At 41.8% G+C, this 15424-nt stretch overlaps 1 protein-coding gene across 6 annotated transcripts in view; it reads left to right on the forward strand.

Moving 5' to 3' along the window:
• Nucleotides 1–15424, forward strand: part of REPS1 (RALBP1 associated Eps domain containing 1) — an 86840-nt gene that overhangs the window by 31999 nt on the left and 39417 nt on the right. For all 6 annotated transcript variants that reach the window (XM_056126150.1, XM_056126151.1, XM_056126152.1 and 3 more), the window contains exon 2: nt 12944–13067. In XM_056126150.1, the coding sequence (XP_055982125.1) occupies nt 12944–13067 (124 nt within the window). The remainder of the gene's footprint in view (nt 1–12943; nt 13068–15424) is intronic.

Consider the following 15424-nt stretch of genomic DNA (forward strand, 5'->3'; position numbering starts at 1 on the left):
AGTTGTGCGCAGTGGAGTTGGGCCCTTGGTATGGTGGCAGCTGTCAGGTGTAAGTGTGGCTGCCGGGACTTGGCCTTTTACTGCGAGCACCCCAGAGTTTTCAACTGGGAGACCAATGTACCTACCTATGAATTTTAGCTGCTGAGCTGATGGACGGGTTTCTATGGCGATGGCTGTGGGATGTGGGTCTTGGCAGGTGTGCTTATAGAAGCAGTTAGCCAAAGCTGGGTAGCAACCTTGAGGTGCTCTCCTTAGTACACAGCATCCCTCCACCTGGCCAGTCTCACTAACTTATGATCCTTGTTGCACCCTTAGCAGTTGTGTTTTCAGCGGCGTGTCCATGGCAAGGCGCATACAGTAATGGCACCAAAGCATGAGGTCATCCTTGTACTGTATGTCCTCCTGCAAGCTAGCTTGTGCTCCAGCCTCTGGCCCAGAGAGATTATTTTTAAATACTTTAATAGATACACAGTTTCCCAATTTAAATTCCATTATATTGAATAGTAAAAAAAGAAAAAGCACTGAAACAGAAGCTTTGGGTTAGTTCTCGGTCACTTTTTTAAAGCATCTGGAGACCTTCAGTTTGGGGAAAACTATAGTGGGATCTGTAGCATTGGTTCTCTGAGTGTTACACAGAACATCTGTAGTTCTAAAGCTCATTATTAGGTATGAAACCAAGAGGGATTTCTTTCTAGACTAGGGTATTTTAATTGCCTTTTATGGAACAAAAATGAATTACAAAGTCTTCAAGGAGATTGTAAGGCAGCTGGCCTTATAAATGCTGAACTTTTAACTTCACTGGTATTCTTTGGAATACATTTTGAATTGATTGCCATATAGCATCTGAACGAATTTGATTTCTGTGTCACTGTGCCTTGGAGTCAGCAGGGAATAGGTGTTCAAACAGATTTCACTTGACTTTATTCCTGCTGCTGCTGCTGCTTCATGTCCTCAGTTTCCTTTCCTACAGATGGGGGGTGATGGCAGCCAGCATTACGGGGCTCTTCTGATCATTAAGTGGGATAAAAAACAGCCTCCTTAATAATAGGTGCACAGTATAATTGTTCCCTGCTTTCTTTTAATTTCTCCAGTCGTTGAATCTATTACAAGTATTCCCATGTTAGAACAGCTCGTGAGTCATCGGGCAGCGTAAGAACTAGTCTAACAAGTTAGTGGAACAATGAAAGTTACACCGAGTGACTGGCCAGGATTGTACGTACAGTTCAAGCAGAACGCCCTGCCTTTCAGACATGCGAAAACAAAGCCAGCATGTCCACCCAGGCGCTCAAGCTGAAGAATGTTTGTAAAAATGAAAGTAACACGGCCACAGGATCATTTTTTAACTAGACAATGGTTATAAAAGGAGGCTCTCTCTGTTAGATTTCAGTATGTTGTAAAATTGTGGAGAGAATATTGACCTTTTGTTGGAATGATTCTCAGTTTTGCAGTTTTAGTCTATTTTTTTATTCCTTTTTTTTAGTTCTTTTATTTCATCGTTTACCTCATACATGCAATTTGCTTTTCTTACCTCAAATAAGATATTACTTTGAACAAGTTTATTGTCAGTCTTGCTTGTACCCTCATGTTTGAAGCATAGAATTAGAGACTCCTCCTTATGTTCTTAGGCTGCTCCTTCATTGTCATTATGTGCAAGGCAATCCGAAACGTAAAATGCACTTTAGAATTTCTTGAGGATACTTTTTCTGAGAAAACTGACATTATCCTGGGAAAAGAACAAATGTTCTGCATGCTGGTAGAAAGATTAAAAGCACATATTTGAATTATAGATCTGTACTTTGTTGACTTTTTTTTTAAGTGAAGCACTGTACTTTATCGAATAAAATTTACTTAGAAGTGAGAGGATAGAAAGAGAGAATCACGCGTTGAAGAGAAAAATGTTATTTCTCTGTTACCTTTTTCAGAGTGGAGAAAAGCCTTTCCTTTGTTGGCATTTTCAGCATTAGTTAACATCATTCTGAGTCCCTATCTCTTTAAAAATGATTTAGCATTTTAAATCATTTTTTAAAAAAAATTTTAGGCACCTTGGTTTACAAACTGTTAGTATACTGAGTTTCATACATGAAATATTTTCCTGTAACACTTTGAGTATTTGGCACTGTTTATTATTCGCATTATGTGGGTTCAGCGAATGTTAACTAATCTCCCCTACTTTGTATTTTTGGAAGTAACAAGTGGTACTACTATGTGGCCTATTGGAGAAATAGAAGTGTTTTCTGTGTGTGGGCGGGGGAGGGGGGTGGAGGGGAGTGGAGGGAGGCATATCCAGTCATTCTGGGGCTTCTCCCAGCTTTGTGCACCAGCGTTTCTCAGTGTCTTTAGGAGGGTGGGGAGGGCACAGAAACCAGGGATTGAACCTGCCTCCAGCCTGGAAAGCCTGTGCCCAGCCTTTTGAGCTATCTCTCTTTAAGTAGTTTCTAAAAACCATTCTTGTTTTAGACTGTTTGAAAAGGTTTTGTTTCCAAGTCCATGGCATAAAAAGGCAGAAGGGCTTCAACAAGAAAAACTTTGAATAGAACAAAAACTGAAGGCTAGTGACAAGAAAGAAATCACAAATCATTAAAAAAAAAATAACCAAAACTCTCTTAATAGCGTTATTGCACCAGGTGAACAAAAAAATTCTTGTTAAGGGCTCTGAATAAATAATCATCGTAGAGTGCTGCAAACAGATGTGTTTGTGAACTCTGTATTGTTGGGCCAGAGGGACAGTACGGGAGGTCAGGCTCTTCCTTTGCATGTGGCCAACTCTCGTTCCATCACCAGAACCATGTCCCCTTTCAGACCTCCACCCCCGGCACTGCCAGTGGTCACTGCTGAGCACACAAACATCGCCAGGTGTGACCCTCCTTCAAAAAACTTTGAAAAATGAAATGACATTGTCAGAAATGTATATGAGCTGATGTTGGGTGTACCCTTAAAATACATACTGTTGGTTTCTATCAAAATAGTATCCACAGGCAAAACCTTGCCTGGGTGAGGCCCTGACTTCAATACCTGGTTTCATTGCAATGCTTTCATTTGTAGCACAGCCTCTGACACCCACCCCTCTCACCATCCTTGCTTGTTTTCCTTACAATTTGCTTTCATTCTTACCCATTTAATTTTTTCTGTAGTATTCCTGCTGAAGCCTTTGGCCATTTTACTTCAGCCCAGATTAGTGGTTCTTGTCCTACAACTTTTTTTTTTGCCACTTTCTTAGTTTATATTTGCATTTACCTAGACTCTGTCTCTTGATTTTGCTGAATAACATCCTCAGATATGTTTCTAAGCAAAAGTTTTTAGAGGAGAAAGCTAATTATTTCTGCATCTATGAATGTATCTGTGCTTTCTATCATATTAATGTCAGTTTGGAGAGAGTTCTGTAGCACTGTAGCACTGTCCTGTCCTCCCGGTGAGCGGGCACCAGTAACATCTTCATTGTGAGACTTGTTGTTACTGTTTTTGGCATATCGAATATGCCACGGGGAGCTTACCAGGCTCTGCTGTGCGGGCAGGATGTTCTCGGTAGCTTGCCGGGCTCTCCAGAGGGACAGAGGAATCAAACCCGGGTCAGCAAGGCAAACGCCCTACCCGCTGTGCTATCGCTCCGGCCTGGAGAGAGTTCTAGGTTGAAAGAATATATATATATATTTTTACACTTAGGATGTTTCTTTATTGTTTTTCAGTATTTGCTGCTATGCTCCTGAGATCTTGCTGTTTGGGATTTCCACAGTAATGTGTTTAGGGATTCCTTAGCCCATTGTGCTGCGCTCCTAGTACCAACTCAGTCTGAAACATATATGGTCTAGATTTGGGTAATATCGCTTGTCCTTTCATCATTACTCTGCTGTGTTCTCCATATCCTTTTTATAATTTTAATAAAAATTTGGTCATTGTAGATTGTCTTTGTTTTTGTTTCTCTGGTTCCTCTTTCTCCTTTCAACACCTGAAAATTTTTTCTGTTTTTATCTTACAGCCATCTTATTCTTTAAGGTGTATATTTCCATATGTCATTATTCTTTAAGGTGTATATTTCCATATGTCTTATTCTTTGATTATTAACTTTTCATTGTATCCTGTTCTTGTTTATAGATGCAGTAGGTCTTTAATCTGTCAACTGACTAGGGTAATTTATTTGTGTGTGTGTGTGGAGGCGGGACACACCTGGCTGTGCTCAGGGGCGACTCCTGGTGATGCTCAGAGCACACTGTATATGGTGTAGATCGAACCAGGTCATCCCCATGCAAGGCAAGTGTCTTCCCTCCTGTTCTATCCCCCACCCCCAGCTAGATTTGCATTTGCTTCCTTCCTTCCTTCCCTCCTTCTTTCCCATACTTGGTAGTGCTCAGGGTTTACTCCTGGCTCTCTGCTCAGGGATCACTCCTGGCAGTGCCCAGGATACCATTTATGGTGCTGGGGTTCAAACCTGGGTTGGCAACATGCAAGTGCCAAACTACTGTATTACCTCTCTGGCCTTGATAAGAGTAATTTCAAATGATATTTCACTCCTGACTTACGTCCCCCTCCTTCCCCTTCTCCATTTGTAAATTTGCTCTTAATGTTTCATGGACTTGACACAGTTGCTTATTGACCTGGGGAAATCTGTTCATGACAATGAAACAAGTGGAAAACCGACAGAGGACTGTGTACTTGGGCCTAGTTTTTTCCCTTTAGGAAGAGGGCTTGAAACTGTCTCTTAGTATTGCTGTTAGTATAGTAAAGAGGCTTTTCAGCACGCCCTGTGTTAACTGGCCACATCTGTCTTTTTCATTTCAGTTTGTGGATATAGATCTTCAGTTGTTGTTGTTTTTAATCAGAGGGTAAAGTCTGGTTCTTAGTAGTCTGTGAGTTACAGTAGAGAAGCAGATCTTCCTGTAACAGTCTTATCCTTTGTCATACATAGTGTTTCTGGATTTGGTCTGAATTTTGCAAGGTCATTTGATTTTTCTATACAGATATTCTTGGCAACTGTGTGTGTGTGTGTGTTTCTGTTTTTACCCCCCCCCCCCCTCACTTGCTGGCTCTTTCTCTTTCATTTTTTTACCATACCCAATGGTACTTAGGCATAACTCCTGTCTCTGTTCAGGGAATACCCGTGGTTGTGTTTGAGAGAGTCACATGTGCTAGGGATTGAACCCGGGGCCACCACTGCCAGGCAAGTGTCATACTGTACTATCTCTCTGACCCCTAATTTTTTCTATATTAGCTCATCTGGCATGATCCCATTAGCTTTCTGATTGTTAAAGTTAATTGGCCATTTTATTTATTTATTTAGCTTTTTGGGGTCACACCCGGCAATGCACAGGGATTACTCCTGGCTCTGCACTCAGGAATTACTCCTGGCAGTGCTCAGGGGAGCATATGAGATGCTGGGACTCGAACCCGGGTCGGCTGCATGCAAGGCAAACGCCCTACCCACTGTGCTATCGCTCCAGCCCTTGGACATTTTATTTTTAAATTCTTTTCTTTTTTTTGATTACTTTTTGTGGAATTTTTCCCACACTATGATTTTAATAAATTTATTGAAGAGAAAGGAGGTTAATTCCTGTGCTCAATTTATTGTCTTAAACCAAAAGTTCGAAATATTTAAGAAGGCATAGAGCATCCTTTATTTTAGAAAACATTTTACCAAAATGATCATAAGCCCACTTTGGTGCAGCTTTAGGTGTTAGCTGTCAGCTCTCAAGAACATGACTTCATGATGGTCTCCAAACTTCCTGATATTATAAAGCTTATTGTGATGAGGATTGTGAAAAACAGTATTGACATTCGTGACCCAAACCCTATCATATTTTATTAACTGTGTCAATGAATCCTCATAGCAGCCACGTTTTATTTCCCTTTGTTTACATATGAGGAAACTGAGGCACAAAATAGGAGTCCTGTTAAAGACTGTAATTAAAAAATGGTTCCCCAGGCCACAATGAGTATGTTAGATATTAAACTGTACCACAGTCTACTTTTTCTTTTCTTCCAAGAAGCTAGTGGCTTTTAGTAAATATTATGGAACAGAGCAACTCAAAAAGTTAATACTAACTTATTTAGAGCTGGTGTTCTTTTGTGAAGCCTATGAAATCAATGCAGACTTTGGCTTCTCCCTTGCCCCAGATCAGGCAGCCAGGATTTTGTGCCTATCAGTAAGATCTTCTTGTTGGTCAGAGTTTGTACTGATCAATGGTGTTGCATAATCTGTTTCTAAAACTCTATAGTTTCACAGGTACACAAAGACACGTGCACAAAAATGTTTGATGGAAATATTTGTAATTCATATCTGGGAGAAATGAAATACCCATCAGTCTGGAATTAATCTGTTACAGATCCATGCATTTTTAAAAAAAATTTTTTTTAAAAGAAAACAACTGCCAGCAGCAAAAGATCTATAAGTGTGAAGAATATAATCTACAGTAGGATCTTACATGAATAAAAAGTGTGTTGGCAGGTGTACTCATGGATTTATATATATGTAGAACAAACCAGAACCTGTGAAAGGAATGGTTTATGGGTGTGGTACTTGGAGCCGGCTTCTGGCTCTGGGGGTTGCTCACCAGAGTGTCCAGACCATTTGGTGTCGGGGATCAAACCCGGGCCTCATGTGTGCAACGCCTGCCTTTGGTTTGCTGAGCTGTCTCTCTAGCTGCAGGAATTATTATTGCTAATGGAAATTACAAGACCTCTTAGCTCTATATCCTTAACTACCATTTTATTTATCGCACCATGAATACATCAATGTTGCAGAACTGTTAACTGGTTCAGGCTTACCTCATAGGAACATGACTCTTAAGTAAATTACCATTCCAATGAAAATGTCGGTTTGTTTTGACAAAAAATTCTGAAGGCTCCCTGAAGACTTGAGTAATTGTGTGTATATAATTACATGTGTGTTTAAGTGAATTTTCAAGTTAGTTGGAGATAAGACATGAAACATGCTCATACTGACAGCAGCAGGAGAATAATTTAAAATTAAGTGGCTATCAGCAGTAAACTATAATCCTTGGGCTTTATATTAAAGCTGTTGGCTGGTCTTGAGTTTCCTAGAGGAGTTAGAATCTAAAGGAAGGAAGGGATCTGGAAATTGGTATCTTAAGGAAGATTTTGTTTTTGTTTATTCTGGGATCATACCCAGGGATGCTCATGGTTTATTCCTGCCTCTGAGCTCAGAGGTCACTCCTGGATGACTTGGGGGACCATGTGGGGTGTCAGGGATTGTACCTGGACCTGCTGTGTGCAAGTCAAGTGCCCTAACCTCTGTAGTGTCTCTCTTGCCCCTTAAGGAGGACTTTACATGGTTCTCATGGCCAGCTGTGCTGCAGAAGGAGCAAACATGTACAAAATATGCATTATTTGGAATGAAGAAAAATTACCATAAGGAGGATTTTAAAAGAATCAGCTGTACTGGTTTCAAAATTGAGAGGTTAAAAGAGATTTTTTTTTTTAGGAAATTATCAAACGGTTAATAGAAAATTGACTGTATTTCAGAGAATCTGGAAGAAACTGAGATGCATATGTTCCTGGGGTATAGGTGACTCTCCAGATATTTAAGGGAGATATCCTTGATTTCTTCTAGTTTTTTTTGTTCTCTCCAGCAGTGTTCAGTGACTCTTGGGCCATTTCTGGCAAAACTCGTGCTTCACAGTATATGCCTGATGGTTGAGTGCTGAGGCCCATCATGATGGACTTCACCTGACAATACTCTGGGGGGGCATGAGGTTCTGGGGATTGACCTTGGGGCTCATGAATGCAACAGGTGCCTTCTGAACTTTCTCCCTGGTCCGAGGAAAGTTTTATTTTTAACCTAGTAGAAGAATTTTGGAGTAGAGAGAAAGCAAATAAGCCTTGCTAGTTGTCTTTACAAAGCCAATAGTGTCAAGTAGGTTAATACTACCAATTCCAAGCGTTAGATGCCCTGTTTTTTAAAAACTTGCTCATTTTAAGATTGTGGTTAAATATTTATGACTGTTGCTTAAAAAATTAATACACCATGACTAAGTGGAATTCATTCATGGGATCAAAGAGCGGTTTGATGTTTGAAATCCTATTAATAGAATTATTAATATTAATTTGCCATAGAGAAAAATGTTGCTATTTTAATATTTCTGGCAAAAAAAGTACAGTAAATGAGCATCTACTTGTTCATGTGTTTTTAATATAAAGCCCAAAGCAAAACTCTTAGAAGAGTAGAACTAACTAAATAATTTCTTTTCTTTTTTGGGGAAGGCATGTAGTATGGGAGGATAATTTGGGGTAATCAGGGCACACTTGGGCTGCTCAGGGCTACTCCAGGCAGCTCTGTGCTTTGAGATTACTTCTGGCATTGCTCAGGAGACCTTCTGGTGCTGAGGATCGAACCTCAGCCTGCACTGCACTGTCCTCCCATTGTTCATCAATTTTCTCGAGTGGGCCCAGTAACGTCTCCATTTTCAGACTTGTTACTGTGTTTGGCATATTGAATACGTCATGGGCCTACTGCATGCAAAGCAAACGTACAGCTGAGCTCAGTCCAGTTGTTATCTCGCTGAACCACTAATCAGCTTTCTTTTTTTTTTTATTCTTTTTGGGTCACACCCGGCGATGCACAGGGGTTACTCCTAGCTCATGCACTCAGGAATTACTCCCGGGGGTGCTCAGGGAACCATATGGGATGCTGATGCTGGGAATCGAACCTGGGTCAGCTGCGCTTGCGTTCTATCGGTCCAGCCCACTAATTAGCTTTTTAACATGAAAAAGATGTTGCAGGACTGTTAACCGCTATTGGGCTTAATGATAAAACTCATAAGAACTCGACTCTAAATAAATTACCATTCCAATTAAAAGGTCATTTTATCTTGATAAATACTTCTCAAGATTTAAGTAATTGTGCGTATATAATTGTGTGCGTTTAAGTGACTTGTCAAGTTACAGGGAGATGAGAAACACTCACACCGAGCAGAAGGAGAATAAATGACAATAATCTCTTACAAAAGCCATCCGTCACTGGCAGTGCATTTTCCATATGCGCATTCTCCGTCTGCTGCCTGACCGATGACGGGGTTGCAGTTTGATTTGTAGGTTTGAGATCCGTAAGTCAGAGCTGTACCGAATTCAAGCTGTTACGCAAACGTGACTGGTGAGCCTGCGCCTGGAGAGGAGCTGCCGTCCGAGGCCCCCACCCTGGAGAGGCCATCCCGGCGCTGGGGTGTTGCTGAATGGGACTCATGGCTCACGTGCCACTGTAGGGTAGCGGCTTCTGCACTTAGAGCCTTCTCCTTCTCGGCATTCGTTCCAAAGGATGTTTCTTGAGACTGATTTCCCCTAATCCACCAGATTACTGTTTCCATCGAGCAGTATTGGTATAAACGTGTGACTCGGCAGCTCCTTCCCTCCTTCTCTGGCCCTCAAAGGTGTGTGTGCTCTCCGGCCAGACAGTGACATGTGTCCCACTTGGCCACAGAGTGAATTTTGTAGGTGATGTCGAGAAATTCAGAGACTGGCTTTGAGCCCTTTGATGAGACCTCTGAATCTGCTTTTAAACCCCTCTTTCCACTTATATTCTTCCTCTGTATTTTACGCCTTAATCCGCTGCAAACTAGATTTTACTCTGTCATACCTCTACAACTGCTCAATAATAAGCAAAGATGTAGAGAGTACATTCCCCCTTTCAAATTTGACCCCATAAGTTCTCCTTTTTGAAAATTATTTTTTGATTAAACAATATTATTATATATTGGAGGTAGTAAACTTTATTTACTTATGTAAGTAAAACAAAAAAAATTATCTCAGCTCCATGTATCAATACTTATCTATATGTAAATTTATTAATAATTTGGGTATTATACTTCATAGCTCTGGTGCTTTGTATCCTCTGTTTAATTTCCATAACATTAATATTTAAGTGAATTTTAAAGTTTTCTCCGTTTATGGTTTTCTCGTTATGTTTATTTCACAGATTTCATCGTTTGTTTTGGAGCAACACCTGGCTTTGCTCAGGGCTTGCTTATTCCTTTTCAGGAGGCGGGGGTGCGGGACCCGCCAGCAATGCTGAGGTCTCTGCCTGAGGGGTTACTCCTAATGGGCTCAGGGAACCATAGGGGCTGCTGGGGATCGAACCCTAGTCAGCTGTGTGCAAGTCATGGTGCCCTACCTGTTATGCTACTGCCCTGGCCCCCAAATTTTATCTTCTGTTGTTGCAAGTATAGACTGCTTCTCATTTGTGCATACATACCTCTGTGTCTGCAGTCGGGTGGGGAGCGTTCAAAAGCATCTCCCACGTTGGGCTCAGGAGTGACCCTGACGGTGGTGGGGGAACTGACTGTGACTCTGGGGATCTATGGAACCAGGCCTGGAAGCTTGCCAGGCCAGGGACCTTCACCCGTGTACTCTCTCTCCAGCCACAAATCTGTGTGCAGTTTCATGTTTTTGTTCAGAGGTCACCTGCACTTGTCCTTGAGGACTCCTCCCCCGGGTGGTTACTTTAGGGTTGCTCCCAGCGGCGTTTGGGCACTTGGGAGTAGCGGTCACCGTGATGCTTGGCATCTAACCCGGGGTTCCTTGAACTAAGGTTTGTTTTTTAACACTCTCCCCCATCCCCCCACCCCAACTTTGCAAAACCTTTTTACCATAAGCTTCCCACTTCCTGCTGATGAATCTCATTCCCCCCCCTCGCCCCCACTTCTTTCATAGACTTCTTGCCTTTGTGGGGTATGTGTGTGTGTGTGTGGGGGGGGGGTTGTTCTTGTTTCCTTCTGCTATTCCATGTGCAGGCAAACTCCAGGCACCCAAACAGGGAGCTCACGCCCTGGTGCACTCCTTCCTCAACACCGCCTGTCTCTTGCTGGGTACCCGCCAGACTGATTCTTTGCCTTGTCCCTTTATTTCACAGAGATCTGGTATATTCTAGGTGTTTTCTTTTGTAGACAGAAGTATCAAACATGATCCCTCCAAGGGGTCCCACGTGGGCAGAGCAGGGTACCGGGTGGGGTTGAGTCACAAGATGATGCCCGGACGGCATGCAAGGCTATATTCCTCACCTCCTGCGCCCGAGTTCCCTGTTGTTCCCTGCGTGTAGCCTCTCTCTGTTCTCCTGCTTCCTGAAGTTCACACAAGTGATGCCTCTTGGTGGCAGGAACAAGAACTTCTGTGCTGATTAATCATAGCCCAAAAAGTTGCTGTAAACAAATGACTCTTGTTACCTTGAGACTTGCTTCCCCATTGAGAGGTGCTTTTTTTTTTTTTTTTTTTTGGTAATGACTAATATAGCCATTCCTTCTGACTTAATAGCACAACATCTCAGGGTCCATTAATCTCAGTGTTTTGGGAGAGAGAAAGCCATCTAGAATACTCACTCTTTTTTGAATATAAGTTTTTGTATTTTTCAAACAAAACTGGGCTGGAGCGATAGTACAGCGGGTAGGGCATTTGCCATGCACACAGCCAACCCAGGTTCAATTCCTCCACCCCTCTTGGGGAGCCCGGCAAGCTACCGAGAATATCTTGCCTGCATGGCAAAGCCTGGCAAGCTCCCAGTGACGTATTTTCGATATGCCAAAAACTGTAACAGTAAGTCTCACAATGGAGATGTTACTGGGCCCGCTCAAGCAAATTGATGAATAATGGGAGGACAGTGCTACAGTGCTAAGACAAAACCAGGACACAGGTCCTTAGCGATTCGTTAGTGATACCCATTGATACCAAGTGGGGCTTTTGTTGTTGCTCACTTTCTCCCTTCCATTTGTTGTTGCAATGAGCAGGGGTTTGCACTTTAATTGCAGCCCTGACTGCTTATTTACGTTCTTGGTTGCAGTGTTCGCATGCCGTTTGGTTAGTGCTCTCCTTGGCTTGTCCATTTGCTTGCACGTTTCCAGTGCTCAAATGTGCACTCAGTCTGTGGGGTGTTGAATGTCGAATGGAGCTCAGGACCTCAAACATGCAAGGCAGGCACATAACTATGGAGCCATCCATGACCCCAGTGCTTTTTTTTTCTTAAAGATCCTTTACTATTTGTAGTAGGTAACTAATTCAACTTTTAAGATTTTGATTCCGAAATTTGATTTCATAACCTGAAATTTGCTTTTCTGACCTGTATTTACAATTGCCAGTCTAAAATGACTAAAACAATCAATCTGGATCTTTGCAAACCCTATGGCTTAAAAATAATAATAATTTTATATTTTAAACAAAACTTGTATGACCACATTAGATATATTTTAGAAGATGAGGGGGAAACCCTATTCTTAATCCCAAAATTGCTGAGTTTTTATTTATCAGTTTTGTGTCTAGTGAAAAGTACATTTTGTGACATTCTTTAAACGGCTGCCTCCTTTATTCCTTGTTGTATGGCACCATCTATGAAAGAGTGGATTTGATAATCCGACTTTAGTGGAAAAAATGGCTAATAAAATGAAGTTGATTTTTCACGTGGATTTTAAATAGAAGAATGTAACGTCGGTTCCCTTTTGTTGGTTTGTTTGGGGCCACATCTCAATGCGTGTGAGCAACTCCCAGCTCAGTGCTTGGGGTGTCCGCTCCTAGTAGTGCAATCCTTCGGGCTTGGACTCAGTCCTCCTGCATCCAGCACATGCGCTTCAACCCCTTGAGCCATTTCCCTGGTCAGTGCCTTTCTGTTTTCAAGTCTATAAACCTGAAACTTCAGAAAGTTGTCAGTTGAGAGTCTAGAATGTACATATGAGTTCTGTGTTTTGCAAAAGTTATCAGAAGTTGGCTACTTTTTTTTCCCTCTCCCTTTTTGGTGGGGGTGGCACCCCCAGCAGTGCTCAGGGCTCTCTCCTGCCTCTGCTCTCAGGGATCACTCCTGGATGACCATCTGGGGTGCCCGGGATCAAACCCAGGCTGGCCGCGTGCAAGGCAGGTGCCTTACCCATTTTACTATCGCTCCGGCCCCAGAGGTGAGCTACTTACTTGAATGTAGAGTTATTGTCTTAAGTGTTAATGTTAATGTTGTGTTCTTTTACAGATCATGGAGCTTTGTGGTGCAAAAAGACTTGGTTATTTTGGAAGAAGTCAGTTCTACATTGCTTTGAAACTTGTAGCTGTGGCCCAGTCCGGCTTCCCCTTACGAGTGGAAAGTATAAATACAGGTAACTACAGAATACGTCAGTAACCAAAATGAAAATAGACTTCTAATCACAGATGAAGAAAAGCCCTGGAGCTTTTTCATTCTGACTTTTGTGGCCTTGAGTATAACGCATTGACTTGCATCCCATTCATATGTATTTTTTTTGTTTTATAAAATATTTGAATACTTCAGAAGTGCCTTAAATCTATTACTCGATACTATAAAAATTTGCAACCTTTGTGGGATTTAAGAGTACTTTTGAAATACTGATTTTTAGCTGTCTCAGGGCTTACTCTTTACCCTGCTCAGGGATCACTCTTGGCAGTGCTTGAAGGACTATACATTCATATTGGTGATCAGGACCAGATCAGTCAATTAAGTCAATTGCAAAATACCCACTGTATAACCTCTCTGGCCCCTAAAATTGCAGCTTTTGAGAATATTTTAAAAATTGCTTAGAAAAAAAAATTGCTTAGAAAGAGGTAGGGAAATAATTTTAATAAGATAAATGATGGATTGCAATGGTCATTATCATATATATCTTCCTTTTTTTTCTATTAAGATTCCTTCTGTTTTTGCTTCTCTGTTGTATAAAGCAGTATGATATATTTCTTTTTCGGGAAGGCTGTGAATGCACCATTTGAAATTAGGTATATAAGTTAATCAAAATTTTGAGGTCCAGAGAGCGAGTATAGCTGTTAGAGCTCTTGCCTTGCACATAGCTGACCTAGATTCAATCTCTGACATTCCATTTGAGTGCTGCCAAGTGTTAACCGAAAAGAAAGCAAACAAAATTTTGAGAGAGAGTATTAAAATATCTCTCTAAAGCCTAGTTACAACATCTGACCACTGTAAACGTATTACCTAGGATAATTCAATTTATATTTCTATTTTCTGGAGGTCTCTTGTTACAGAGATAGAAATTCTATAAAGGTGGAAGCTTAAATGTAGGGGCTGGAGCGATAGCACAGTGGGTAAGGTGTTGCCTTGCACGCGGCCGACCTGGGTTCAATTCCCAGCATTTCACATGGTCCCTCGAGCACTGCCAGGAGTAATTCCTGAGTGAATGAGCCAGGAGTAACCCCTGAGCATTGCCAGGTGTGACCCCAAAAAGAAAAAAAAAAGTAGAGGTTCTGTAGTTTTTTTTTATTGTTGTTTTTTTTTTTCCCCGGCTTTTTGGGTCACACCTGCCGATGCACAGGAACTGCTACTGGCAGTGCTCGGGGGACCATATGGGATGCTGAGCCTAGGTCGGCTGTGTGCAAGGCAAACATCCTACCCGCTGTGCTATCGCTCCAGCCCCGCTTCTGTGGTTTTTATGGCTCATGGTAACACTTGAGATTTTCTGTGACTTTAGAAGTTTTTTAAATAGTCTTAAGTACAAATTCTGTGTATTTATCATTTGAAGGTTCTCCTTGTTCTCCAGGTTTACCATGTATTTAGAGGTCCTCAAACTTACTGGGTTTATTGCCCCCCCACCTTTTTAGGAAAAAAATATTGCTCAACAAACAGATACAAAGAACCCTATCCCCACCATTGGACTGAGGCTACTACTGCCCCCCTGAATCAGATTAGGGTCCCCTAGGGGGGAACTACCACCCACTTTGGGAAACACTTTTTAAAGTTAAGAATGTATATTCTTGGGTCCTGAGAGAGTACAGCCCGGGATCCCTGAGCATAGAGCTAGGAGTAAGTAAATCCTGAGTGTGGCCCAGAAACCAAGAATAAACTAAAAAGGATTTTACTTTCTTTTGAGGTACATTTGAACTCTTTGATATAAATATAAACAAGCTTAAAGTTTTCCCCTCCTATGTATGAAGCATCTAAAGAAATATGCAGGTAGTCAGATGATGGGGGGAATTATACTTCTAAAACTGATTTTTCTCTGCTGCTGTTTTAATCTAAAAGTACACTTTATTGTTGAGCTGCCGAGAAATTGTTTCTTTCATCTCTGTAAAATTGAAAATTGGACCTAGTGAGATAGTGCAGAGGGTATGGTGCTTGCCTTGCATGTAACAAGGTTTCATCCTGGGTTTGATCCCCAGCACCTGTATGGTCCATGAGCACTACCTGGAGTAATTCCTGAGTGCAAAGCCAGTAGTAACCCCTGAGCATCATCTAATGTGACCAAGTAAAGTAAGGCCCTCCCGTTGATCATCGATTTGCTCGAGCGGGCCCAGTAATGTCTCCATTGGAGACTTTGTTGTTACTGTGTCTGGCATATCGAATACTCTCGGTAGCTTGCCGGGCTCTCCGAGAGGGACGGAGGAATCGAACTCGGGTTGGCCATGTTGGCTGCGTGCAAGGCAGACGCTCTACCCGCCTTGCACGCAGCCAATGTGACCAAAAAGACAAGAAATAAATAAAATTGTATGTAGA

Source organism: Sorex fumeus, unplaced genomic scaffold, assembly GCF_029834395.1.
Source record: "Sorex fumeus unplaced genomic scaffold, SorFum_2.1 ptg000061l, whole genome shotgun sequence".
NCBI lineage: Eukaryota > Metazoa > Chordata > Mammalia > Eulipotyphla > Soricidae > Sorex > Sorex fumeus.